Source organism: Malaclemys terrapin, chromosome 8 (genome assembly GCF_027887155.1).
Source record: "Malaclemys terrapin pileata isolate rMalTer1 chromosome 8, rMalTer1.hap1, whole genome shotgun sequence".
Classification (NCBI taxonomy): domain Eukaryota; kingdom Metazoa; phylum Chordata; order Testudines; family Emydidae; genus Malaclemys; species Malaclemys terrapin.
The window spans coordinates 50,146,560-50,174,430 of NC_071512.1; the positions used below are offsets into that span (position 1 = coordinate 50,146,560).

General features: G+C 47.8%; 1 protein-coding gene across 3 annotated transcripts in view; it reads left to right on the forward strand.

Moving 5' to 3' along the window:
- The window catches only part of RABGAP1L (RAB GTPase activating protein 1 like), a 553,255-nt gene that overhangs the window by 119,767 nt on the left and 405,617 nt on the right, over positions 1-27,871 (forward strand). For all 3 annotated transcript variants that reach the window (XM_054037867.1, XM_054037869.1, XM_054037868.1), the window contains exons 8-10: positions 2,901-2,967; positions 11,092-11,194; positions 12,518-12,684. In XM_054037867.1, the coding sequence (XP_053893842.1) occupies positions 2,901-2,967; positions 11,092-11,194; positions 12,518-12,684 (337 nt within the window). The remainder of the gene's footprint in view (positions 1-2,900; positions 2,968-11,091; positions 11,195-12,517; positions 12,685-27,871) is intronic.

Here is a 27,871-nt window from a genome sequence, read left to right on the forward strand (position 1 = left end):
CCTTTCTGATCTTGGGCAAGTTACTTAATCTCTCATGGTACAGTAACTCCTCACTTAACGTTGTAGTTATGTTCCTGAAAAATGGAACTTTAAGTGAAACGATGTTAAATGTATCCAATTTTCCCATAAGATTTAATGTAAATGCGGGAGCTTAGGTTCCAAGGACATTTTTTTGGGCAGACAAAAAGCATTATATACTGTACAGTACTGTACTGTGGTTGGGAGGAGCCCCTGGCTTACCCCACACAGGCACAGCCCACTGCAGGCAAGGATGCTAGGAAGCACCTTGCTCAGCAGCAGCGTCCGCTTCCCCCCAGAAGAACAGGTGCTGACTCCCGGCCCACCTCTTCCTGTCCCTGCTCCAATCCAGGCCTGCCTCTTACCACCCCCCACTCCACCTCCTCCCTGGAGCACGCTGCGTCCCCGCTCCTCCCCCTCCCTCCCAGCGTTTCCCTGCCGCCAAACAGCTGTTTGGCAGCACTTAGGACTTTCTGGGAGGGAGGGGGAGGAGCGGAGACATGGTGCTTCCCTGCTCTTTCCCTCCCTCCCAGAAAGTCCTAAGCGCCACCAAACAACTATTTGGTGGCAGGGGAAGTGCTGGGAGGGAGGGGGAGGAGGAGAAGTGGAACTTTTGCAATGCTCCCTTGTAAAGTCGCTGCTCTTCCACAGAATCCTACAAGCAGTGCACAGAGCAGGCAGCCAAATAACATTATAAGGGAGATTGCACAACCTTAAACGAGCATGTTCCCTAATGGAGCAGTGACGTAACTTTGAAACAACGTTAAGCGGGAGGATGTTAAGTGAGGAGTTACTGTATGTCTACACTGCACACTAAGCCAGAATCTGTGGCACCCAGGCTTGTGAACTTGGTGTTTCCAAGCCTGCAGTTGAGAATCCACACTGCATTGTTAACTTGAGTTTACAGTTCCAGGACCTGGATCTCACAGCTGTTCTAACATGTCCGTACTGCATTACGCAAACCTTCTGACTTGGGTCTGCTGCTTGACCTGCGTCCACACTGCAAAGTGACAGGGCTTGGACCTGAGTTAAAGTGGGACTCAACTTTGACCCATCTCCATAGCAGGGTCTTGGGACCTGGGTCCTGAGTGCTTGCTAACCTGAGTCGGATTGATTTGTGTGTGGACAGAAGTGGAGGTTGGGCTGAAACCTGAGTTAGAGACTGGGCTTAGTGTGCAGTGTAGACATACCACCAGTACCTCAGTTTCCCAACTGTAAAATGGGGATGGTAAATACTTCCTTTGTTTGTCTTCTCTGTTTAGATTTCAGGGTTGCTAGGGCAAGGTGCTGTCTTTCATTGTGTATATAAACAATTAACACAATGGAGTCCTGATTTCAGTTGGAACCTCTGCAGGCTAGTATAAATAATGTGTTTTGTAAGCTCCTGTACCTTAATTGAAGGGGCTGGAGTACTGAACATTGAAGAAGGATATACTTTCTTCCAAATGGTCAGCGGGGTGGGTGTGCATGTATGTGTGTACTGTATAGAGCAGGAGTGGGCAAACTACGGCCCGCGGGCTGGTTTCGGCCCGTCAGGGCTTTGGATCTGGCCCGCAGGATTGCCATCCCTGTGGTGACGCGGGCCCCACGCCGCTCTTGGAAGCGGCTGGCACTGCAGCCCCTGGGGTAGGGCAGGGCGGAGATAGAGGGCTCTGTGTGCTGCCCTCGCCTGCAGGCACTGCCCCCCGCAGCTCCCATTGACTGGGAAGGGGGAACAGTGGCCACTGGGAGCTTCGGGGGTACCCACAGGCGAGGGCAGCGCGCAGAGCCCTCTGCCCCCTCTTCCCCCAGGGGCTGCAGGGACATGGTGCCAGCCGTTTCCAGGAGCCGTTTCCCTGGCCCCAGTGCACGCCGTTGTCACCCTGGAGCCGCTCCAGGTAAGTGGCACCGGGCCGGAGCCCGCACCCAAACACCTCCTGCACCCCACACCCCAACCCCCTGCCACACTCCTCCTGCACCCCAACCCCCTGCCCTGAGCCCCCTCGTACACCCCACTCTCCTCCTGCGCCCCTGCCCTGAGCCCTTTCATGCACACCGCGCCACCTCCCACACCATGCACTTCCTCCTGCACCCCAACCCCCTGGCCCAGCCCTACAATCATATCCCTGCATGCAATTTCTCCACCCAGATGTGGCCCTCGGGGCAAAAAGTTTGCCCATCCGTTTTAGAGCTTTATATATTTTATAATTTAATCCTTTCCCATATCAATTGCTCAAATTTGAACAAAATCCTTCAGCTCGTTTGATGTATCCATAAAGAAGTACAGAAAAAGAAAGCAACCTTAGTGTTTTTTCTCCTTTATAATTCAAATGTAGGGTTAGCAACGAACATGACACTAAAATAGGGAATGAACAGAAAAGCCTTTTCATTTTTAAGGAATACTGATACTGTGTTGTAAATGGTAGAAAGGAACATTAGAAATAGTATTTAGTCCTTCTGTATAGAAGTAGGTTACATTTTTTATATATATATATATATATATATATATATATATATATATATATATAAATTCCTTGATGTGGTGAAATATTGAATACCGTGTTTAGTCTCAAATACTTCCTGTGTATCTGAACTGTTTTAACATTTAAACTGTATACTTTAAGCTTTGTACTTATTCAAGAAGGGTTGGCTGTTCATAACAGAAATTAATACTTGATTTTGCCTTTATCTTTTCAGTAGACCATTTCTTGGCCATGTCTGGTATATGTGGTGACATTTTCTGAATGTGTGAGATAACATAGCACCAGCGGTAATTTACTGTAAAAATGATTCTACTTAAAGGGAAAATAGTGGGTAATCTGTGTTGTGTGCACACTCAAGAAGATATTGCTGTACTTTTCAATGACTTTCTAATGTCTTTAATTTTTAAAAACCTTTTGCAGATGCTTTGGGATGCTGTTAAGCCCAGGTCGAAATGTGAAGAACAGTGACATGCATTTACTTGATATGGTAATAATCATCTTGTCTAACAAATTAGAGGTTATGGGGTGCAGTTTTCTGCTCCTTTTTTTAAAAAGGACACTGTCAGGGTGCCCATTGTAATTCAGTCTTAAAATCCCAGCTTTGAAACTTGAAGCTGAAATTTGGTCCTTTACCAAAATGTTTCTTCCATTATATGCATATATTGGTTTATTATTATAGAGCTGTTCATGAATTTTGTTTTATTAAATAAAAACATATGAAACATTGTTATCCTGGGGAAGAAAGCGTATCTAAAAGAATTAAGTGGACTTCACATACAAAGATAAGAAAAAAAAAATTATTCAAATGCCAACCTTGACAGTGTCCCTTTATGGTGTGGTGGGGGGGGAAATCTATGTTTAAAGAAAATGGTCACTCAAATTAGCAAATAAAGTAGAGCTTTCTACATTTGTCTGACTTGATTACTAAATTTAGCAAAGGTCTGATAATTTGCATCTTCAAGAGTTTTGTTGTCACTTACTTAAAGCACGACATTAATCTATCATATGTGACTGACACTGCTGTTTAAAGAATTCCTCCTCTGTTCCTTCTTATTTTCAAATTATTTGGTCTTAGAGTATATCCAGTGCATATGCCTCAAATTTTAGAAACCTATATTAGAAGCAACATATATTGTGTATTCAGATTGTATGTTCAGTAAGTCAAATGTTAATCTCTGACAAGATCTGTATAGTGTTCCATCTCTTTTATGATGACTCTTTGAGCTGCATTCTTGTAAATGAGAAGCAAATTACCTTCCTCTGAATTAGGTCAGATGTTCAGCAAGGATATCTTGCCACTCCAGAACTCTTAATGTCGTCAGAATATGTACTTGAACAAACAGTAAGTAAATATATTTTAGGATATACCTGGATGATGATAACCTCACTGACATCAGTTTTGCCAATGGAATAGCACTCTTCGATCCCCGCAGGTCCACCACTGTCCCAGATTTACAGGATCAGGGCTACGACCCCAACTTTAGAACAATTTCTTGAAGGAAATCCTCCGATGTGCCTGACCCCAAGGGGTCTTTCTCTTCCTTCAGGGTAGGTCCCAGTTGCCTCACTACCTCCTGAGACTGAATCTTTGGGGCTTCACATTGTGAGCTCTGTTCAGTGAGCCAACCGAGATATATTCCTGATAGAGACTTGTGCATTAGTTCCTGAAGAGTGTACCTCACCCAGTATTTGTAGTGGCATCAAAACAGTGGCATTTTAGTCAAGTGGACCACAGCATAAGAAGTCCTTAGGTTAGCATAGAAAAATGAAGGTTAAAGCATAGTCCATTCTGGTCAGCCCAGAGCCCCAGCCAAGCTGTAGCAAACTCCATTGTCAAACTTGCGCTAGTGCGCATGTTCTCTCTCCCTTTGTTAGTCAGTTCCCAAATGAGAAATCTCCCAGCTACCTCTTTGCCAAATGGAGTGCTATTCTATTGCCAAATAGAGTGCTATTCCATTGGCAAAACTGATGTCAGTGAGGTTATCATCATCCAGGTATATCCTAAAATATATTTACTTACTGTTTGTTCAAGTACATATTCTGACGACATTAAACCCATACTTCTATTCCGTCAACACCAGTGTCTGTCTTTTGTTCTTCAGCTGGGGTCTTTGCTCAGCTTTTCTGCTGAGAGGCTGGAAATCCATGAGTCATTGGAGCTTGCATTGTCTCTCCAGCCCTCTTGTTGATCTGGGTTGATTTCAACCAATTCCTTAAGAACTCTTCATTCCACTTATACAGGGAGATAACACACACACCTGTGTCTTAGTCTGCCTGGAGAGCAAATTTAATCCTTTTCCCCTAGTTGGGTAGCAGTGCACCATGGAGGGGAAACTGAGGTACACATAGGACACACAAAAATACTACAAAAAATTCCCACTTTGTCACATCTGCTAATTGCCAAATCAGTGGAAAAGTTTATTGTGGCATTTAAAGCCTGGAAAGCTCAGCGGCAGAAGCTGGCCTGAAAATTAACTGAATCAAAACCAAAATTCTTCCAGCTGGTGACTTTGAATGTGGTGTGGGCACTAGCATCTTAGTGGGTAACCACCGAGTTGATATGGCTGCGTTGAGCCATCACCTACCTCAGCTTTATTGTGGATAACATGGGTGGCATCAAAGAAGAACTTGAAGCCTGCACTGCAAAAGTGTCATCAGTAATGGGGTGCTGCTTAATCAAGAATGTCTTTTGAAAACCAAACACTGTGATAAGTAGAGAGATGGAGCTGAGTATATACAGTGGTCAATATCCTGACCTATGGGACTGAAACATGGCCTCCCTCATTGTCCAGATGGAAAAGAAATTGGACACCATTCAGATAAAACATCTCTGAATGATTGGAAAACATCTAATGGTTGAAATTCAAGTCAAATGAAGAGTTCAGTCTTCTAACTAAACAGGTCCTGCTCTCTCAAATGGTTGCCCAGTGCTTTCTAAGGTAGCATGGTCATTTTTCTTGAATGCGTACCAACTTCCCTGTGAGAGTCATGTTTGACTTTTGACCCAGTAAAAGCAGAATGGAAAAGACCATTCGGAAACCTAAAACACGATGGCTGAATGGTGTCAACAGACACCTGTCCCTTAAAGTCATTCTAACTGTCCCATTTCAGGGCAACGGCACCTGTATTCCTTCTTCGTGGTCCAGCAAGGTCACCCATCCTCAGACTTCTGGCTCCCCAGCCATCACCTATCTTGAGTGGAGATCTGCTTCTCTCTCTCTCTCTCTCCCTCCTGACTGGGGTTTTCCCAGGATGCAGAGTTCCCCCAGCAAGGCAGACTGACTAAGCAGGCCCATGTCTGCACTTTGCTTTTCTCATCAGAGACTATAAACAGCATAATTGCCCATAGTTTAAGTTGCCACACAGCTTTTTCTAATCAAGCACATTTTTTCTTATAATCTTATAAAAGATTATAAAGAAAATATATTTAGCATGTTTGTAGGTTCCTTTTTTCTTTTAATAAGCTTATCAGAGATCACTTTCCCCCATCTCCGCAAGAGCTCTGATCGGTGTCAGTCCTTCCAACCATTCCCTAAAAATTGAGGTTGTGCCTTTGGACAGAAGATCCTGTCTGTTTGCTGGATCAGAAAGAAGGTCCTGACTCAGTTTAAACTTAGGCTATTTATTCAAAAATCTTTTTTGTCCGTTGGCCTCTAAAATATCCAGTTTGAACTAGTGTAGGTGAGCCTCCCCAGGGGGTGGTGTGTCTCTGGAGGTGTTACACCTTGATTGAATTTGCCTGATCACCCCACACTGTTCTTATTTCATGAATGGCTATGATTACCCTCCCACATACAATCACTGGCCCACAATGATACATAAACTTAATACGGTAAACTCTCCCAAAGAAATCGTAGGCAATTGCCATGTCTGTCACACTGTCTTGTAATATATTAGATTTGGTTCAGGATGGAACATCCTGGAAGTACATAACTATTTGGTGGCCTCTGTCTAGGCTGTCCAAGCAACAGCATGAGATCTAATTATCTTAACTTAATTGATGGCCAAAATGAGCACTAAAAAATATTCACCGAGCTTCTCAGCCAAAATCAGTCCTGCCATAAGCAGAGCCAGTCCCACTGAAGTAAGTGGAATTGTACCCATTTATAAGAAGGGCTAAATTTTGCCCTTGGATTTTAACAAAACATTGAGGAAAAGGGTACTAGAAACTATATGTAGATTGTCTAAAGTAGTTGCTTAAGACAAAACGTTGCCCATTGAAGGTTGTCCTTTTGTGCAGGTTTCACTGTATTAGGATGTCTCAGCCTATAGCCATCAGTTGCTTTTAACACTGGAGGAGTTTGCTTGGTGAGCTGACACTTAATTGTTGGAAGTAACTGGCCTTTTAGTATTATGCGAGGTATATAAGCCAAAATTTTCAAGTATGGGTAATTAAAATCAGGTACCTACATTCATACTTAGACATCTAAATAAGTGACCTGACTTTTTCTAGATGCTTAGAAACATTCAACCCCTCATTTGCTTCATTACAACTTAAAATTGTGGCCATTGCTCTTAACTACTAGTTGACCTTTTTCAACTTTTAACTTTTTCTATTGTACACTCCGTAGCGAGTTGTTTATAAGTTAAATACAAGTTAATAGTTTCTGTAGTATTTTAATTTATTGAGTTTTGATTAGTGTTCAACAATATTGAAATCTCAACATCTTCGAGAAGTGCTTAACTTGAACTGGTAAGGTGTTGTGCATCAGTACAATAACCTTGATTTACTTCCAGTCCTTTTATGTCCCTCTGGTTTCCTATGTAAGGTGAGAAAATGGTTGATCAGGACAAGTTGATCCTGGTGTGTTTCATAGCAAGCAATTAATGTTGATGGCATTAAATTGTTTTAGGATGTCCCTCTAGCAGTCAAGGAGCAAGAATCCTAGATCCTGACTAAATACCCCTCTTTTTCTAAAGTGTGAGTTGTCAGGATGAAAGATAATTCCTGAAGACTTCATGGTAAAGTAATTTTTAGGAGTGAGGAAAACATTCCTTTTCTTTTTCATGGGAAAAGTAATATTCCTCAAATGAAAGTTGACTCAAGTTGAAAATTTCCAGTGATGCTTTGACATCTTCAAAGCATTCTACGTTGTCCCATACCAGCAAGTCAAAAAGACACATCAGTGCAGTGAAAGACACTTCAGAATGTTGGCACATCTCAGGGGGTTAGCTTTGGCTCAGTTGTTGAGGATATATTTTACTGCCTCTGAAGATCAGAGTAATGCACCCTGAAGTGATCTCTACCACCTGTTGTCTTCACTAACATCCAAAACCTTCAGTCACTTTAAAGGATTCTTCTTCCTGGCCTGCTGCAGCATGTTTTTTTCCTTAATGAGATTCCTGCTACAACCATTTGTTGTTTTCAGTTTTTTTTTTTTAAAGTCACACTGATGACAGCAAGGGACTAAATGATACTAGCTTGAGCCAAACACAGAGTATGCAAATAGTGGACACACTTACAGAATCACAGAAATGTTTAGGGCTGGAAGGGACCTCAGGAGGTCATCCAGTCCATTGCTCTGTGCTGAAACATAATTAAATAAACCTCTACCCCAATATAACGTGACCTGATATAACACGAATTCGTATATAACGCGGTAAAGCAGTGATCCAGGGGGCAGGATTGCGCACTCCGGTGGATCAAAGCAAGTTCGATATAACGCGGTTTCACCTATAACGCGGTAAGATTTTTTTGGCTCCTGAGGACAGAGTTATATTGAGGTCAGGGCCGGCTCCAGGCACCAGCTGAGCAAGCTGGTCCTTGGGACAGCAGATTGTTCGAGGCGGCACTCTGCCCAATCCTAGGGCGGCATGGCCGCTTTTGTTGTTGTTGTTGTTCCGCTCTGGCTGCCCTGTATGGGGCGGCGGCGCGGAGAACCAGAGCGCCCTGCAGGGCAGTCCTCTTCCTTCCCTCCCCGTCGACCGGAGCGGAGCCCTGGCGGCAGGAGGCGGCGCAGCGGGAGGGGCCGCGTGGCTCTGCCCCTGCTGTAGCCCTGGCCGCCCCCTTCTCTCTCTCTCTCTCTCTCTCTCTCTCCCGCCTGCTCCCTCCCTCACCCTCCCCCAGCCGGTCCCCCTGCACCCGTGCTTCAGCCGCGCCGCAGTTTCTTTTTTTTTTTTTTTTTTTGCTTGGTGCGACCAAAAAGCCAGAGCCGGCCCTGATCGAGGTAGAGGTGTATACCTAAACTATCCCCAACTTATCACCATCCTTTTTATAACAACCTTTTAGATATTTGATTACTTATAATGTCCCCCCTCAGTCTTCTCCAGTTATCTACATATCTCTGCTAGTGCATATCAGTATTGATATGAACAAATCTACTTTTCCAGTTCTATCCTTTGATTAGGAAATGGAACAACAAATTTTATTAAATTTTGTGGTTGCTTTGTAACGTAAACAAATGTCTACTGAAACAGGTCTATAAAACGTATTTTAATATGTCATCTTAACTAGGATTTGAATCCAGGTGTCCAGAAATAAAACCCATTGCATTAAACTACTGCATCACATAATCTCTTTGTTATACTTAAGCAAATAAACTAATATTCTAAAGAGTGCTTTTTCTGTTTATTTGGAGAATTCAGCACTAGAACTCAAAAAAACATGTTTTGGGTCAGGTGGAAGTGAAAACAATTTTTTTTTTTTGTAATTTGCAGCGTATTAAAAAATCAGAAAAAAATTCAAGCTGGGTCAAGTCAAACATTTTGTTCAACCAAACTCAATGTCTTTCATTTCAATTCTTATATTTTAACACAAACAGAGGAAGTCTAGATTCACAAAATCGGTGGGGTTGAGGGAGTGCTCATTTCCTCCTTATAACTTTTAGTCCAGTGATTAGGATAGTTTCCCAGGATGTAGCAGACCAGGGTTCAGTTCGCCCTGCAGCCTGAAGTGGGAGAGGGAATTTCAACTCGAGTCTCCCACATTGCAGGAGAGTGCCCTAGTCATGGGGCTGTGGAATATTCCCTTGTGAGTCTCTCGCTCTCTCCATTGTTGTTCATACTGGCAATTTTTAGTCATCCATGGTTGCAATTAATAGTCATTGGGCTAGGGAAAGTATGTGAGAATGACTCGATAGTCAACTTTTTAAGACACCCATCTAGGATGCGGGAGGCCCAAGTTCAAGTCCCTGCTCAACAACGGGCAGAGGGAGAAATTGAACCTAGGTTTCGTACATTCCAGGAGACTCTGCCCCAGTGGGTTATAAAAAAGGCACCACCAGCAGCCTGACAAATCAAAAGGTTTTGACCATGTCAAACCAAACCATTTTGACTGGAAAAAATCAGAATGTTTTGGAAATATTTGACAGACTCAAAGTGACTTTGCAGATACTTTCAGTTTGCCTGAAAGGTTTTTTTTTTCAGTGAATAAATTATTCACTCAGCTCTAATGAGCACCTCAGATTAATTACCCAGCACCTGACAAATTTAAGGTAGGATGGAAGATACCTCTCTCCTCAAAATCCTTGGAGAGGCCATTCTGCAAGGCCCTTCTTGATCTGAGTAATGAAGGGATGTTCTAAAACAGGGGGGGCTTCAAGAGTCTGGTGTTCGCACGCATATGACCACAGACCTGGCAATAGCCTCTACACATAACTGTGTGTTCAGACTTATTTCTCCCAAGATTATTTATTTATTTATTTAGTTAGTTAGTTTAGAAATGGGGGACACTTCATGGCATTGTCTTTTTAGTGCAAACATGGAGACATTAACAGAGATTTTAGTGCATGCATGTATGTGGGGGGAAAGAAGGGGTGCTGTTTTGGGGGGAGGGATAGCGCAGTGGTTTGAGCATTGGCCTGCTAAACCCAGGGTTATGAGTTTAATCCTTGAGGGGGCCACTTAGGGATCTGCGGCAAAATCAGTACATGGTCCTGCTAGTGAAGGCAGGGGGCTGGACTCAATGACCTTTCAAGGTCCCTTCCAGTTCTAGGAGTTGCGATATCTCCATTAATTTATTTAATTTAAAATTTAAAACATGTATTTAATTTATTTGTTGTTCTGACATTTGCCCCTAAAGTTAAGGTTTAATTCTCAAAGAAATCTACTTCAGTGGTGGCACATACAAATCTATCAGTCAGCAGCAAACACCAAAGCAAGTGCAACAGGTACAGCTGCACTGTGAGAGATTTCTGCCTCCCCTCTCTCCTGGAAATTTGGATGTTGATGAGTTCCTCAGAGAGTTTTCCTAGTTTTCACTCTGAATGCTTTCTCTCCTGTGCTGATTGGTTTTTTTACTCCTGCACAGTCGTTTTCCTGACCCTGTCCCCCATGTCTGCTTCCCCTGCCTTCCCCTCATCATTCCCTACATTGTCTCTTCTCCCTTCATTTGTTAGTCTATTCCCACACTCTAAAACAGTAAAGCATAAAGCCAGAGACACCCTCCCCAAAAATAATTGAACTAAATGAAAATAAATGAAATGTTTCAAGCTATTGTGTTCACTTTGCTTGTATGTTCTATCCCTTTTCCACCTTGTCTACCTTAACTGTTTAGATTTGAAGCTCTTTGAAGCAGGGGATTATCTCACTGTACAATTCCTAGCACAACTGGGCCCCCAATATTGGTTCTAGGTGCCACTGTAATGCATATAATGCATGTGTTTATTCTTAGGAGTCCATGGGAAAGAGCTGTGATGGGAGAGCATATGTAATTACTGGAATGTGGAATCCCAATGCACCTACTTTTCTAGTACTTAATGAGGAAACACCTAAAGGTAAATGATTTTTTTTAACAAGCTGTTTTGCTTGCTTAGTAATTATTTAGTGTGGTAAAGAATACTTAACCTCATTTAATAAATGTTCTCTGTCTTTGTCTCTCTGATACCATGCTGTATATTTCAGTTTAATATTAACATCATGGTAACCCCAAAGGCCTTAGTCAGTATCACAACCTCACTGTGCGAGGAACTGTATAAACACATATAACATAAAGAATTGCTCATACTAGCATGTGCTCTTGCTGCCAGGTCAGAGTCCTGTAGAAGAGTAGTGTGTGAGGTCACAGGCATGTTCCCCTGGGGATTAGAATTTTCAATCCCAAGGGTACTTAGGAGCCATTTCTTCATTGTGCATAGTTCCTGTTTTACTGCTTGGTTGAATCTGGAACTCCTATCCTTTTTTTTTTTTTTTTTTTAAACCTTAATTTTGGCCTTCAATGTAGTATTGATTCCTAGGACAGCATAATTTTTCTTATTCTTGGATTTTTTTAAAGTGTATTTTAAAGTGTTATATAGTTTGTTACTTCTAGCATAGTGTAGACTTGGCTGTGCAAGAGCCAAGTCTACACACTTTCCAGTTCATGACTTGACTGCGTTCTTTCCATTGTCCATTTGTAGTCTGATCACATAACTATCCCAGTTGAGTGCATTTGTTATTGCCTGAGGCTCTGTATCCTATCCCTGATGACTAAAAGCTAACTCTTATTTTAAAAGCTGTTTCCTGCAACAGTAAAATCACATACTTAAGGGGTCTTATTTGTAACTTACAAGGCATAGGCATCATTAATCCATTTTGTACCCAGGTGCCAATGGGGCTTGGGACAAATGGAGGATGATGTAGGGGATGCCTTGACACTTGAGTATATGGCCTCTAATACAGCTCACTACTTCAGCATTAGATTACACCTTCAGATCTGTGACCTGATCCAGTGTAATTTTCCAGTTATTTGACCTCAGACCATGGCTCTGGTCCACAGTTTCTTCATTCCCTCCCCCTCCTCACCCCATATGAGACATTTTGCCTCCATTCTTGCAAATGCTTACTTGTGTGAGAGAACTACTAGAATTATTTGGTATTAAAGGAGAATATCCCATTGGCTATTGTGCATTTCATTCTATGTGGATATACAAGATCTAAATGAAGATCAGAAATGAAATATGTGCTGCAGAATCAATAGATGGATTTAATAGGAAGGGATTTGGACCTAAATAGCCATCTATTTCCGTGGTGGTTTTTTTTATACTACTGAGTACCTTGAGAAATTTTATCTTTTTGAGACTGACTACTTTTGTGAATGTGAATTTATTTTTGTGTTCCAGATAAACGTGTGTACATGACTGTGGCAGTGGATATGGTGGTCACTGAAGTGGTAGAGCCAGTCCGCTTTTTGCTGGAGACTGTTGTTCGTGTGTACCCAGCTAATGAGCGTTTCTGGTATTTCAGCAGAAAAACCTTCACAGAAACTTTCTACATGAAGCTAAAACAGGTACAGCAGTGTTTTCTAATAAGAATAAAATTGCCTTTCTTTAGGAAAAATTGACTTTCTGAGCATTAGGTCTACCCTTTTTAATTATTTGTTTCTGTAGATGTTTCCAAGGCCCCTGATAATGGCGCAGAGCCGGCTCTAGGCATAAACAGACTAAGCAATTGCTTAGGGCTCTGAGCAGCTGAAAGGGGCCCTGTAGTAGTTCCGGGGTGGGGCTCGTTCCTTCCTGGGGAGCCTGAAAGCCAGGCCGCCCCGCTACAAAGCGAATAACAGTTCAGGGCCCCGACCTTTGGGTAGGGGCTAAGCACCCAATTGACAGTTCAGGGCTCAGGCCCTTATGCAGGGGCTGAGCAGACAATTCACAGTTCTGAGCTCAGGCCCTTTGTGCAGGGGCTGAGCAGACAATTAACAGTTCTGAGCTCAGGCCCTTTGTGCAGGGGCTGAGCACACAATTGACAGTTCAGGGCTCAGGCCCTTGTGCAGGGGCTGAGCACACAATTGACAGTTCAGGGCTCAGGCCCTTGTGCAGGGGCTGAGCACACAATTAGCAGCTCCGGCCCTGGGTCAGGGCGGGGCAGCACACCAATAGTCAGTCAGTGGCCCAGGCCTTGTAGCAGGGGCTGGGTCAGTTTGGGTTAGCCCAGGCCCTAGGTCAGGGCAGGGCAGCCAACGGATAGTCTGTCAGGGGCCCAGGCCCCTTGGACAAGGAGGAGGAGAGACTGCCACCCCGCGCGGGGTGGCAGGGGGGAACACAGGCCCACCCACTCCACTGTGTTCCAGCCCGGGGCCCTATCCGCAGCAGTCCATCTGCCGCGCAGTCATTGGGGATCCTGACCGCAACACACTGACATGGGTTCGGGGTCTGCTATCCCCGGGCCACTTCCCATCTCCTCCTCCATGGGTACCTGCTCCTCCTGAGTTCCGTCTGCTGGGTCACAGATCATGGACTCCTCCGGGCCCCGAGCACCAGGTAGGTCTGTCGCTCCCTCTGGGCCCTCGGCAGGGGGAAGCTCAGACTGCTCCTCAGGATACCGGGCTCTCGGCAGGCTCGGCCAGTCCTCCTCAGGGTACCGGGCTCTCGGCAGGCTCGGCCAGTCCTCCTCAGGATACCGGGCTCTCGGCCGGCTCGGCCCGTCCTCCTCTGGATACCGGGCTCTCGGCAGGCTCGGCCAGTCCTCCTCTGGATACCGGGCTCTCGGCAGGCTCAGGTCCGCGGGAGCTCGGGCACCAGCGTCTGTCCTCTCCCGCTGCCGGCCAGCTACTGAGCGCTGGGGCCTGGCCTTTATACTTCCTGTCCCGCCCCTTGACTTCCAGGGGGCGGGGACAGGCCGCGGTGGCTCCGCCCACTCTGGCGGCTTTTCTGGCTCATCCCTTCCTGGGGCGCCTGGAAGCCAGGCCGCCCCGCTACACGGCCCCCCCCTCAAGGCTGGCTCCCGGGTACCGGGGCCAGACCCTTCCATACCTCCTAGGCGGGAAAGGAAGTCGGCGTTTGCGTGGTCTCTCCCAGCCCGATGGCGAACGGTGAAGGCATAAGGTTGCAGCGCTAAGTACCACCGCTGCAGCCGCATATTATGGTCCTTCATGCGGGCCAACCACTGGAGAGCAGAGTGGTCGGTGACCAAGATGAAAGGGGCTCCCAGGAGATAGTACCGCAGGGCGTCACAAGCCCACTTCGCGGCTAGGGCTTCCTTTTCCACCACGGCATAGTTCTTTTCTCGGGGGAAGAGCTTCCGACTGATGTAAAGGACCGGGTGCTCTTCGCCGCCAACCTCTTGGGAGAGGACTGTCCCGAGACCCACCTCCGAAGCGTCGGTTTGCAGGATGAAGGCCTGCTTGAAATCGGGGCTATATAAGACTGGCTCTTGACACAGGCTTGTCTTGAGGGCTTGAAAGGCTTCGTCACACTCACGGGTCCAGACCACTTGCCGGGGGCTTTCCTTCGTTAAGAGTCCCGTCAAGGGGGCTGCGATAGCCGCAAAGTGGGGAATGAAGCGTCGATAATACCCCGCTAGCCCCAGAAACTGGCGTACTTGCCGTTTCGTGGTGGGCGGGGGGCAGGTCGCAATGGCCTGCACTTTGTCCACCAGTGGTTTCACCTGGCCGTGCCCGATAGCGTACCCCAGATACTTAGTTTCTTGTCGGCCGATGCAACACTTCTTCGGGTTAGCCATTAACCCGGCGGCCCGCAAGGACCTCAGGACGGCGGCGACCTGTTCCAGATGGTTTTCCCACTGCGGGCTGTAAATGACTACGTCGTCCAAATAGGCCGCCGCGTAGTCTTGATGGGGTTGGAGGAGGCGGTCCATCAGGCGCTGAAACGTGGCCGGGGCTCCGTGGAGGCCGAAGGGCATTCGAGTAAACTGGTATAGGCCCGTAGGGGTGGCGAACGCAGTTTTCTCCCTTGAAGTAGGATCCAGGGGGATTTGCCAATACCCCTTGCTGAGGTCCAGGGTCGTGATGTAACGAGCTCCTCCTAACCGAGCCAACAGCTCGTCTATCTGGGGCATGGGGTAGGCATCGAACTTGGAGATGGCGTTCACACGTCTAAAGTCGATGCAGAACCGTTGGGAGCCGTCGGGCTTCGGTACCAATACGATGGGGCTTCGCCACTCGCTGTGCGAGGGTTCAATCACGCCCAGGTCCAGCATCGCCCGTACTTCCTCATCCACGGCGCCTCTCCGGTGATAAGGCAAGGGTCTGGTCGCGCCGCGAATCACCACCCCCGGCTCCGTTTGGATCCTATGGTACACCAGGGAGGTGGCTCCTGGTTGGGCAGTGAAGGTGTGACGGAATGCTCGTAGGAGGCACCGGGTTTGCTTGAGTTGTTCCTCCGTCAGGGTCTCCCCAAGTTGGGGTTCCTCAGGGTCCCGGGTATGGGCTACCTGGGGCCCTAGCTCGGGCTCTGGTGGGTAGGGGTTAATCAAAAGCCCTTCTCGTTCCCGCCAGGGCTTGAGCAGGTTGATGTGGTACTGCTGTATCCGCTTCTTCCGGTCGGGCTGGTCGATCTCATATGTAACCGGGCCCACTTTCCGGACCACCTCATATGGTCCTTGCCAGCGAGCCAGAACCTTCGACTCACTGGAGGGGAGAAGGAGTAATACCCGGTCTCCGGGTAAGAAGTCCTGTGCTTGGGCGTCCCGGTTGTAGGCCTGGGCTTGAGTCTCCTGGGCGGCTTTCAAATTCTCTTGGGCCCGGTCTCCAGCCTGCTTAAGACGCTCCTGGAGCTGGATCACATACTTTAAGAGGCCCTGGGCCGGTGAGGGGGTTTGCTCCCAAGTTTCCCTCACTAGGTCCAATAGGCCTCGCGGTCGACGGCCGTAGAGCAGCTCGAACGGCGAGAATTTCGTCGACGACTGGGGGACCTCTCGGACCGCTAGGAGCAAGGGTGGGAGTAGCTGGTCCCATCGGCGAAGGTCCTCCGGGGGGAACTTACGGAGCATGTCTTTTAAGGTCCGGTTAAACCTCTCGACCAGCCCGTCCGTCTGGGGATGATAGACTGACGTTCGCAGCTGCTTGACCCCCAGAAGCTCACACACCTGGCGGAGCAACCGCGACGTAAAGTTTGTCCCTTGATCCGTGAGGATCTCGCGTGGTAGGCCGACACGGGCAAAAATCTTCACTAGCTCATCAGCGATGGTGCGGGCTGTAATGTTCCGGAGGGGAATTGCCTCGGGGAACCGGGTCGCATAGTCTAACATCACCAAGATGTATTGAAACCCTGCACTGCTTTTGGGAAGGGGCCCCACCAGGTCCATGGCCACGCGCTCGAAGGGTGTCTCAATCAGGGGCATCGGGATCAACGGGGCCTTGGGAGTCCGGGCCGGGACGGCCAACTGGCAGCGCGGGCAGGAATTACAGTAGTTCTTCACCTCCTGGTACACCCCTGGCCAGAAGAAGCGTCCCAAAATCCGGGCCAGGGTTTTCTCGTGACCGAGGTGCCCAGCCGCGGGGACGTCGTGGGCCAACTTCATGACGGACTGTCGATGACGCCGGGGAACGAGGAGTTGGGTTCGGGTCTCCCCCGTGTGGGGGTCCCGCTCGACCCGATACAGGCGGTCTTGCCGCAACTCAAAAGTGTGGCCACTGGGCCGCTCGACCGGGGTCGAGGACAGTCCCATTCGCCATGGCCAATTGTTCGTATACTCGCTGCAGTGTGGGGTCGGCCCGTTGGTCCCGGCAGAAGTCCGTGGTGGGCGAGGAATCTGTCGCCGCGCCTGGGGGAGCATCCTCTGGTTCTCCGGCCGAGCTGGTTGGCTCGGGGGTTTCCCTCTCGTCTCCTTCACTCTCGGGGGCCTCCCCTTCTAAGGCGGGCACGGCCCGCGGGTCGTCTCCTGCATGCTGGCGGAGGATTGCTGGAAACTCCGGCCAGTCTCGGCCCAGGATCACGGGGTATGCCAGTCGTGGGGCCAGTCCCACCACCATTGATCGGGTGACCCCCTCGATCGTCAGCTGGGCCCGGGTACTCCGGTAGGGCCGTACGTCCCCATGGATGCACTGCGGGCGAATTTCACCCAATCGGGCGTCAGCCGGGGGGCCGAAGCGTTGGCGGACTAGCGTCTGTCCGCAGCCCGAGTCGAGGAGGGCCACCGTCGGATATCCTTCAAGGACCACCGGCACGGTGATCTTAGCCGCCTGGGAAGGACGGGCCCGAGCCTCCCCTGCACAGACCTGGCCAAAGGTACACTCCAGCCCTGGGCAATCCCGCTGGAGGTGGCCGTATTCCCCGCAGGAGAAACAGGGCCCCAGGGTGGCCCGCCCCGTCCGGGGCCGGACGCCAGGGGGAGGTCCCGGTGGACTTCGGTGGTCTTTTTGCCCTATGGGGGTCGGGATCCGAGCGGGTCGCCCGGGTGCCACCGGGGCCCGAGTCCAACCCTCTGCTTCCCGGGAGGAAATCCGTGAACCCGCTCGAGCGGGTGTCCCTTTCTTCTCGGGGGTAGGGCGCTCCGCCCCGGGTGGGGCCCCTCGGAGTCCCGGGCCTATCGGCGTGTCAGCCGCGAGGAAGTCCTCCATTAGTGACACGGCAGCGGCCAGGGTCGCTGGTCGGTGGCGGAGGACCCAGGCCCGCCCCCGTGGTGGAAGAACATGGGTGAACTGCTCTAGCAGCACCTGTTCCATTACCTCCTCCGATGTTCGGTGCTCGGGTTGTAACCACCGCTTGCAGGTTTCCCGGAGTTCCTGGGCCACCTGCTGAGGTCGGGCCCCCGTGGGGTAGGTCAGACTCCTAAACCGCTGGCGGAAAGTCTCGGGGCTCACATCCAGGGCATCGAGAATGGCAGCCTTTACTTGGCTGTAGTCTTGGGCGGCTTCCACCGACAGGCCTCGGTAGACCATCTGCGCCGTCCCAGTCAGGTATGGGGCTAATATGGAAGCCCATAGCTCCGGGGCCCAACCGGCGACGACGGCCACCCGCTCGAATGTGACGAGAAAGGCTTCGGGGTCATCACCGGGTACCATTTTCGTCAGCCGGATCGGGGGGCTGGGCCGCGTAGTCCCGGCTGCGCCTCCAGGCTGTGCCTCTCCGGGTCGGGCCAGCGTCGCGGCGAGTTGTTGGAGACATTCCCGCTGGAACTCCTGCTGCTGGGTGACCAGGTCTTGCACGAGCTGGTTCCGCTGAATTCCAAGCTGCTCCATGAGCTGCTGCTGCTGTTGCAGCTGGGCGGCCTGCTGCTCCCTTTGCTGTTGCAGCTGGGCCGCCTGCTGCCGCTCCTGGGTCTCTGTCACCAGGGCCAAGAGCTGGGACAGATCCATGTCTCGGGAGGGGGATCTTTCTCCCCCGGCCCCTCTCTCCCCGGAGTCGAGGGTTCGCGCCCACATCCTGGGCGGATCTCCTGCCTGGCTCGCCACGTGTAGTAGTTCCGGGGTGGGGCTCGTTCCTTCCTGGGGCGCCTGAAAGCCAGGCCGCCCCGCTACAAAGCGAATAACAGTTCAGGGCCCCGACCTTTGGGTAGGGGCTAAGCACCCAATTGACAGTTCAGGGCTCAGGCCCTTATGCAGGGGCTGAGCAGACAATTCACAGTTCTGAGCTCAGGCCCTTTGTGCAGGGGCTGAGCAGACAATTCCCAGTTCTGAGTTCAGGCCCTTTGTGCAGGGGCTGAGCAGACAATTAACAGTTCTGAGCTCAGGCCCTTTGTGCAGGGGCTGAGCAGACAATTAACAGATCTGAGCTCAGGCCCTTTGTGCAGGGGCTGAGCGGCCAATTAACAGTTCTGGGCTCAGGCCCTTTGTGCAGGGGCTGAGCGGCCAATTAACAGTTCTGGGCTCAGGCCCTTTGTGCAGGGGCTGAGCAGACAATTAACAGTTCTGAGCTCAGGCCCTTTGTGCAGGGGCTGAGCACACAATTAACAGTTCTGAGCTCAGGCCCTTATGCAGGGACTGAGCACACAATTGACAGTTCAGGGCTCAGGCCCTTATGCAGGGACTGAGCACACAATTGACAGTTCAGGGCTCAGGCCCTTATGCAGGGGCTGAGCACACAATTAGCAGCTCCGGCCCTGGGTCAGGGCGGGGCAGCACACCAATAGTCAGTCAGTGGCCCAGGCCTTGTAGCAGGGGCTGGGTCAGTTTGGGTTAGCCCAGGCCCTAGGTCAGGGCAGGGCAGCCAACGGATAGTCTGTCAGGGGCCCAGGCCCCTTGGACAAGGAGGAGGAGAGACTGCCACCCGGCGCGGGGTGGCAGGGGGGAACACAGGCCCACCCACTCCACTGTGTTCCAGCCCGGGGCCCTATCCGCAGCAGTCCATCTGCCGCGCAGTCAGTGGGGATCCTGACCGCAACACACTGACATGGGTTCGGGGTCTGCTATCCCCGGGCCACTTCCCATCTCCTCCTCCATGGGTACCTGCTCCTCCTGAGTTCCGTCTGCTGGGTCACAGATCATGGGCTCCTCCGGGCCCCGAGCACCAGGTAGGTCTGTCACTCCCTCTGGGCCCTCGGCGGGGGGAAGCTCAGACTGCTCCTCAGGATACCGGGCTCTCGGCAGGCTCGGCCAGTCCTCCTCAGGGTACCGGGCTCTCGGCAGGCTCGGCCAGTCCTCCTCAGGATACCGGGCTCTCGGCCGGCTCGGCCCGTCCTCCTCTGGATACCGGGCTCTCGGCAGGCTCGGCCAGTCCTCCTCTGGATACCGGGCTCTCGGCAGGCTCAGGTCCACGGGAGCTCGGGCACCAGCGTCTGTCCTCTCCCGCTGCCGGCCAGCTACTGAGCGCTGGGGCCTGGCCTTTATACTTCCTGTCCCGCCCCTTGACTTCCGGGGGGCGGGGACAGGCCGCGGTGGCTCCGCCCACTCTGGCGGCTTTTCTGGCTCATCCCTTCCTGGGGCGCCTGGAAGCCAGGCCGCCCCGCTACAGGCCCCCATTCACTTTTTGTGTTTTGGGGGCTGGGGGTGAACAATATTCATGCTTAGGGCCTCCAATGGGCTAGCACCACCTTTGTAACGGCGATAAAGAATAGCATTTAAAAATGAAGAAAAGTCAATCCTTTGAAAGTCTTAATTTTATCGTGTTATCTTTTATCTAGTTTTATTTATATGTACACACACATAAAATAAATAAAAGTCATGAATTTAATTTGTTTTGTTAAAATGTTTTGGAGTTCACAGGTCCAACTTGGTTACAAATGCACTTTGCTTAATCTCCAATACTCCTTTTCATGCTAGTCCATGAAAGAACCATTATTCATTAGGCATTTGAGTTTGTATTCCCTGGCATTACACATTTTATAAATGCTTAAATTGGAAGCTTCCTATATAGTTCTAAATTGCTCACTGATGCAGTGGTAAATGTCTACGTATACTTACAATAATGTAGCTCTAACATTAAAGCAACGCAGGCATCTTTATATATTTAAATATCAACAGCTCACTCTAGTACTGTAGTTCATTACAGCATCATTTATTCTTCAGATTATTTTATATAGTGTCATTTATGTGTAGGGCCCTACCAAATTCACAGTCCATTTTGGTTAATTTCACAGTATTGTTAACTCTACGGGTCCTGACCCACAAAGGAGTTGGGGGGCTGGCGTTATTGTAGGGGGGGTTGCAGTACTGCTACCCTTACTTCTTTGCTGTTGCTGGCGGCAGTGCTGCTGTCAGATTTGGGCGGCCAGAGAGCAACAGCTGCTGGCCAGGAGCCCAGCTCTAAAGGCAGAGCCGCTGCCAGCAACAGCGCAGATGTAAGGGTGGCATGGTATGGTATGGTATTGCCACTCTTACTTCTGCACAGCTGTTGGTGGGGTATTGCCTTCAGAGCTGGGCGCCCAGCCAACAGCCACCGCTCTCTGTCTGCCCAGCTCTGAAGGCAGCGCAGAAGTAAGGATGGCAATACTGTAACCCCCCTGCAACTCCCTTTTGGATCAGTACCTCCAATTTGAGAAATGCTGGTCTCCCCCTTGAAATCTGTAAAAGCACACAAATGACCAAATTTCATGGTTCGTGACGTGTTTTGCATGACCGTGAATTTGGTAGGGCCCTAAATATAATACAAAAGTGAGGGCAGAAACTTTAAAACTGACGTAGTGACAGAAGAAAAAATATTCTAATATCTGCCACTAGTTGGTCTTCACGAGTCATAGCTCAAATGTTTAAAAATGCACCTGCATGAGCTATACATGCAAAAAGTCCAGTGCATGTGTAAATTGTGGATTTTCACATGCCAGATACACTTACACTTGGGTAACCCTGATTTGCACATACAAAATGGGGAGTTTACATGCATAATTTATGCGTTGACACTCTTGTGGGTAGCCTTCAAAAATGATAAACCCATTTGATTGGTAAGGATCAGGAAATGAATCTTTCCTTGATTCAATGAACTTGTGCGTAATGGGGCTGTAACCTCACCTTGCTCTGTGGCTTTTTTTTTTTTTTTTTTAATGTATAGAAGGAGATAATTTACCTGAATATACCGGTGGTTCTGGTGTGTGGAGAAATTTGCCTCCGTTTCTCCTCTTGAATGTTGCTGGTAAAGTTGTAAAATTGGCAAAGTTCATGGCCTGCTTGAATGAATGTCATAAGAACATAAGAATGGTCATGCTGAGTCAGACTGAAGGTCCATCTAGCCCAATATCCTGTTGTTCGACAGTGGCCAGTGACAGATGCTTCAGAGGGAATGGACAGAACAGAAACATTATGGAGAGTTCTATCCCTTGTTGTCCACTCTCACCATCTGGCAGTCAGAGGTTTTGGGACACCTCATAGACTTTAAGGTCAGAAGGGACCATTATGATCATCTAGTCTGACCTCCTGCACAACGCAGGCCACAGAATCTCACCCACCCACTCCTGTAATAAACCCCTAACCTATGTTTGAGCTATTGAAGTCCTCAAACCATGGTTTAAAGACTTCAAGGTGCAGACAATTCTCCAGCAAATGATCCACGCCCCACGCTGCAGAGGAAGGCAAAAACCCCCCAGAGCCTCTGCCAATCTGCCCTGGAGGAAAATTCCAAATATGACGATCAGCTAAACCCTGAGCATGTGGGCAAGACTCACCAGCCAGACAGCCAGGAAATAATTCTTTGTAGTAACTCAGATCCCACCTCATCTAACATCCTATCACAGGCCATTGGGCATTTTTACCGCTAATAGTCAAAGATCAATTAATTGCCAAAATTAGGCTATACCATGGGGGTTGCATCCCTGACTATCTTAGCTAATAGCCATTGATGAATTTATTCTTTTTGAACCCAGTCCCCTGGCAATGAGTTCCACAGGTTGAATGGGTGTTGTGTGAAATAATATTTCCTTATGTTTGTTTTTAAACATTGCTCATATTAGTTTCACTGGGTGACCCCTAGTTCTTGAGTTAGGAAAGGTATTTATCCCTTCACATATTCACTTTCTCCACACCATTCATGATTTTATAGTCACATCTTTTCTAAATTGAACAAGCCTAGGCTTTTTAATCTCTCCTTATATGGAAGTTGCTCCAGATCCCTAATCGTTTTCGTTTCCCTTCTCTGTACTACTTCCAGTTTTAATGTATTTCTTTGAGATCGCACCACCAGAACTGCATGCAGTATTCAAAGGCTTTCCATGGATTTATGTAATGGCACTATGATATTCACTGTTTTATTATCCATCCCTTTCTTAATGGTTCCTAACATTGTTAGGTTTTTTTGACTGCCGTTGCACATTGAGCGGATGTTTTCATAGAACTATTGGCAGTGTCTCCACGATTTTTCTTGAGTGATAACTGTTCCCATCATTTTGTGTGTATATTTGGGATTATATTTTCCAATGTACCGTACTTTGCACTTATCAATATTGAGTTTTATCTGCCATTTTGTTGTCCAATCACCCAATTCAGTAAGATCTCTTTTGTAACTCTGCTGTCAGCTTTGGACTTAATACAAAATTATTTAAGATAATTATCTGCAGACTTTGCCACCTCACTGTTTACCTCTTTTTCCAGATCATTTGTGATGAATATGTTGAACAGCACAGGTCTCTGTACAGATCCTTGGGAACCCTACTATTTATCTCGCTCCATAATGAAAACTGACCATTTATTCAACTTGTAACCAATTATTGATCCATAAAAGTACCTTCCCTCTTATCCCATGACTACTTACTTTGCTTCAGAACCTTTGGTGAGGGACCTTGTCAAAGGCTTTCTGAAAGTCCAAATACACTATATCCACTGGATCTCGCTTGTCCAAGTGTTTGCTGATACCCTCAGAGAATTCTAGTAGATTGCTGAGTAATGATTTCCCTTTACAAAAGCCATGTTGACTCTTCCCAACATATTGTGTTCATCAGTGTGTCTGGTTGAAACTATAGTAAAAAAACAAAAATTATCAATGTGCCTGGTACTGAAGTTTGGCGTCCTGGCCCGTAATTGCCATGATCTACTCTGGAACCTTTTAAAAAAAATATTGTTATTTTAGCTGCTCTCCTGTCATCTGGTATGAAGGCTAATTTAAATGCTAGGTTACATACCACACTTAGTAGTTTTGCAATTTCATATTTGAATTCCTTCAGAACTCTTGGGTGAATACCATCTGGTCCTGCTGAGTTATTACCATTTAACTGATCATGTTGTTCCAAAACCTCCTCTATTGACACCTCAATCTGGGACAGTGCCTCATACACCTCTACCCCGATATAACGCGACCTGATATAACACGAATTCAGATATAACGTGGTAAAGCAGTGCTTTGGGGGGGCGGGGCTGCGCACTCTGGCGGATCAAAGCAAGTTCGATATAACGTGGTTTCACCTATAACGCAGTAAGGTTTTTTGGCTCCAGAGGACAGCGTTATATCGGGGTAGAGGTGTATTTGTCACCTAACAAGAATGGCTTGGGTGTGGGAATCTCCCTCATATCCGCTTCAGTGAAGACTGATGCAAAGAATTAATTTAGCTTCTCTGCAATGGCCTTGTCTTCCTTGAGTGCTGCTTCAGCATATGGGGGTCATCCAGTGGCCCCATGGACTGTTTGGTAGTCTTCCTGCTTCTGATGTGCTTAATTTTTTTTAAGTTTGTCTTTTTGCTAATTACTCTTCAAATTCTTTTTCGGTCTGCCTAATTATACTTTTACACTTGATTTACCAGATTTTTTGGTTCTTTCTATTTTCCTCAGTAGGATCTGACTTCCAATTTTTAAAGGATGCCTTTCTGGTTCTAACTGCTTCTTTTACTCTGCTGTCTAGCCATGGTGGCATTTTTGTGCTGCTCTTACTGTTTTTCTTATTTGGGGGGCGTAATACATTTAATTAGAGCCTCTACTATGGTGTTTTCAAAAAGTTTCCATGCAGCTTGCAGGCACTTCACTGTGTGGCACCCACCTCTCGCGAGCGCCCCCTTCTGGTTGGGTGTGTTTGTGGTCTTTAAACCAGTCCCAGCCTTGGTATCGGGCCATACCCCCAGGACTTCCTCCCTGAACGCAATGGTTTTGCCCTTTTAGTCTGTTTTGACCCCTGTTCTCCAACTGGGCCTCCTGACAGTTTAGTCCCCTTCTGCGGGTTTACTGCTGTCCAGTTGTAGGCCCTTCTCCAGTGGCCTATGGGGGAACTCGGGTCCGCCAACTACTGAGTCTCATCCCAGGGATCCTAAGAATAGCAGCCATGCTCCACTTTAGTAAAAGTGCCTTCAGTTCCCTGGGCCACTTCCCCCTTGCCCCAGCCTTCCCTGACACCTTACTCTTAGCTCAGGGCCCTTGTAAGTTCAGGCCCACCAGCCAGCCAGTCCTTACTAGCACTGAGTTGTCCATTGTGCTGCATTTCCCTTTGGCCAGCCAGGAGTACTGTCTGCACTCGTCTAGCTTCAGCAAGGAACTGCCCCTCTCTGTCTCGGCAGCTACTTTTTATAGGGCTCTCCTCCTGGTCCCTGATTGGCTGCTCCCTGAAGCCACTCTGATTGGCTGCTTTCCCTGGAGCCACTCTAGCCCGCTTGGAGGACCTCTCCACGGTTCTTTACTGGGACGAGTGTGGCAGGACCCTGAGGCTTCCAGCAAGGGGCCTCAGGGCCTAGTCCACCCTGTCACACAGTTCCATTTAGTTTCCTTTTAACTAGGTTCCTTGTTTTGGTGGTGTTTTCCTTTTTGAAATTAAATGGGACTGTGGTGGGTTAGTTTGGTATTTTCTCCCTGGTAAGGATGTTAATTTTAATTATGTTATGGTCACTATTACCAAGCAGTTCAGTTATATTTATCTCTTGGACCAGGCCCTGTGCTCCACTTAAGACTAAATCAAGAACTGCCTCTACCCTTGTGGGTTTCAGGGTAAGCTGCTTCAAAAGGCAGTTGTGACGGGATCCCCAGGGTGCAGCCTGGGACTGTGGGACTGCTGTGCCCCCTGAACTCTCTCCAGCCTGGGCTATTTCTCTTATGTCTTGCTAGTGACCAGCAGCAAACCCCTCCAGGTGCTATCACTCAGCACAACCACATGTGGAGACCCCACACCCAGCTAGATTGAATGAATGCTTCCAGAGCCACTCATGAATCACACTGGGAAAGGCACCTGAGCCAAATCCTCCCAGCACTGTCCCCCAGAAATATACCGTCTTGCACTGCTCAAGATGGGCAGTGCAAATGTATTCATTGGTTCATTCTTCATCAATGGAAAGTGGATATACACCAGCCTTTGCAAAACCTGAGCAGATTTGCCCCACACTTCATACAAACTCACTGGTAAAGATAAACAGTAAAACAAATTTATTGACTATAAAAAGATTTTAAGTGATATGAAGTGATAGGCAAAAAGTCAGAGTTGGTTACCAAAAGAAATAAAATATAAGCACGCAATCTAAACTCTCAACCCTGTTAGACTGGGCAACAACTAGATTAAGCAGTTTTTCTCACCCCACTGGATATTGCAATCCTTAATATACAGATTTCACCCTTGAAATCTGGGCCAGTCTCCTCAGTTGGAGTCTTCAGAGTGTCCTTGTCGCTTGCAGCGTAGGTGGGTGAAGGAGAAAGGCCCAGCATGGGCCCCCTGTGTTTGGTTTTATATCCTCAGTCCACGTGCTTGGAAAACACATGTCCAGGCATCTCTGGGTGGGCATTGCTGAGTCTCCAAGCAAGGTTGAGCAATTCCCCCGTTGTGGCCCCATGCAGGTGAGTCATTGCATTGTAGCTCCCTTGCTGGACAATGGTTGTTGATGTGTTGATTGACACCCCACCCGGGTGTTGGTTACTTTCCTTGCTATTGCCTCTGGGGAGCTAATATCTGGTTGATCCCCCAAATTACAGCATGTTTCAGTGACAACCATACAACACAATTCTCATAACTTCATATTAGGGCTGTCAATCACAGTTAACTCCCGTGATTAATTCAAAAAAATTAATCGTGATTAATCGCGCTTATAACAATAGAATACCAATTGACATTTATTAAATATTTTTGGATGTTTTTCTACATTGTCAATATTGATTTCAGTTACAAAACAGAATACAAAGTGCACAGTGCTCACTTTATATTATTATTTTTGATTACAAATATATGCACTGTAAAATGATAAACAAAAGAAATAGTATTTTTCAATTCATCTGCAAGTTCTGAAATGCAATCTCTTTATTGTGAAAGTGTAACTTACAAATGCAGATTTTTTTTGATTGCATAACTGCGCTCAAAAACAAAACAGTGTAAAACTTTAGAGCCTACAAGTCCACTCAGTCCTACTTCTTATTCTGCCAATCCCTAAGCTAAACAAATATCAGAGGGGTAGCCATTAAGGTAACTCCCTTCTCTTCATGTGCCAGTATATTTATGCTTGTATCTGTAATTTTCACTCCATGCATCTGAAGAAGTGTTTTTTTACCCACAAAAGCTTAAGCCCAAATACATCTGTTAGTCTTTAAGGTTCCACTGGACTCCTTATTGTTTAAGATAAACAAGTTTGTTTACATTGACAGGAGATCCTGCTGCTGCTTTTTGTTTACAATATCACCTGAAAGTGAGAACAGGCCTTCTCATGGCACTTCTGTAGCCGGCATTGCAAGGTATTTACATGCCAGATATGCTAAACGTTCATATGCCCCTTCCATGCTTCAGCCACCATTCCAGAGGACATGCTTCCATGCGGATGATGCTCGTAAAAAAAAATAATGAGTCAATTAAATTTGTGACTGCACTCCTTGCGGGGAGAATTGTATGTCTCCTGTTCTGTTTTACCTGCATTCTGCATATATTTCATGTTATGGCAGTCTCGGATGATGAGCCAGCATGTGTTCATTTTAAGAACACTTTCACAGCATTTGACAAAATGCAAAGAAGGTACCAATGTGAAATTTCTAAAAATAGCTACAGAACTCAACCCAAGGTTTAAGAATCTGAAGTGCCTTCCAAAATCTGAGAGGGACGAGGTGTGGAGCATGCTTTCAGAAGTCTTAAAAGAACAACACTCTGATGCGGAAACTACAGAACCCAAACCACCAAAAAAGAAAATCAACCTTCTGGTGGTGGCATCTGACTCAGATGATGAAAATGAACATGTGTCTGTCCTCCCTGCTTTTGATCGTTATCAAGCAGAACCCATCATCAGCATGGAAGCATGTCCTCTAGAATGGTGGTTGATGCATGAAGGGACATATGAATCTTTAACGCATCTGGCATGAAAATATCTTGCAACGCCAGCTACAACAATGCCATGCGAACACCTGTTCTCACTTTCAGGTGACATTATAAACAAGAAGCAGGCAGCATTATCTCCTGCAAATTTTAACCATTGTTGTTTGAGTGATTGGCTGA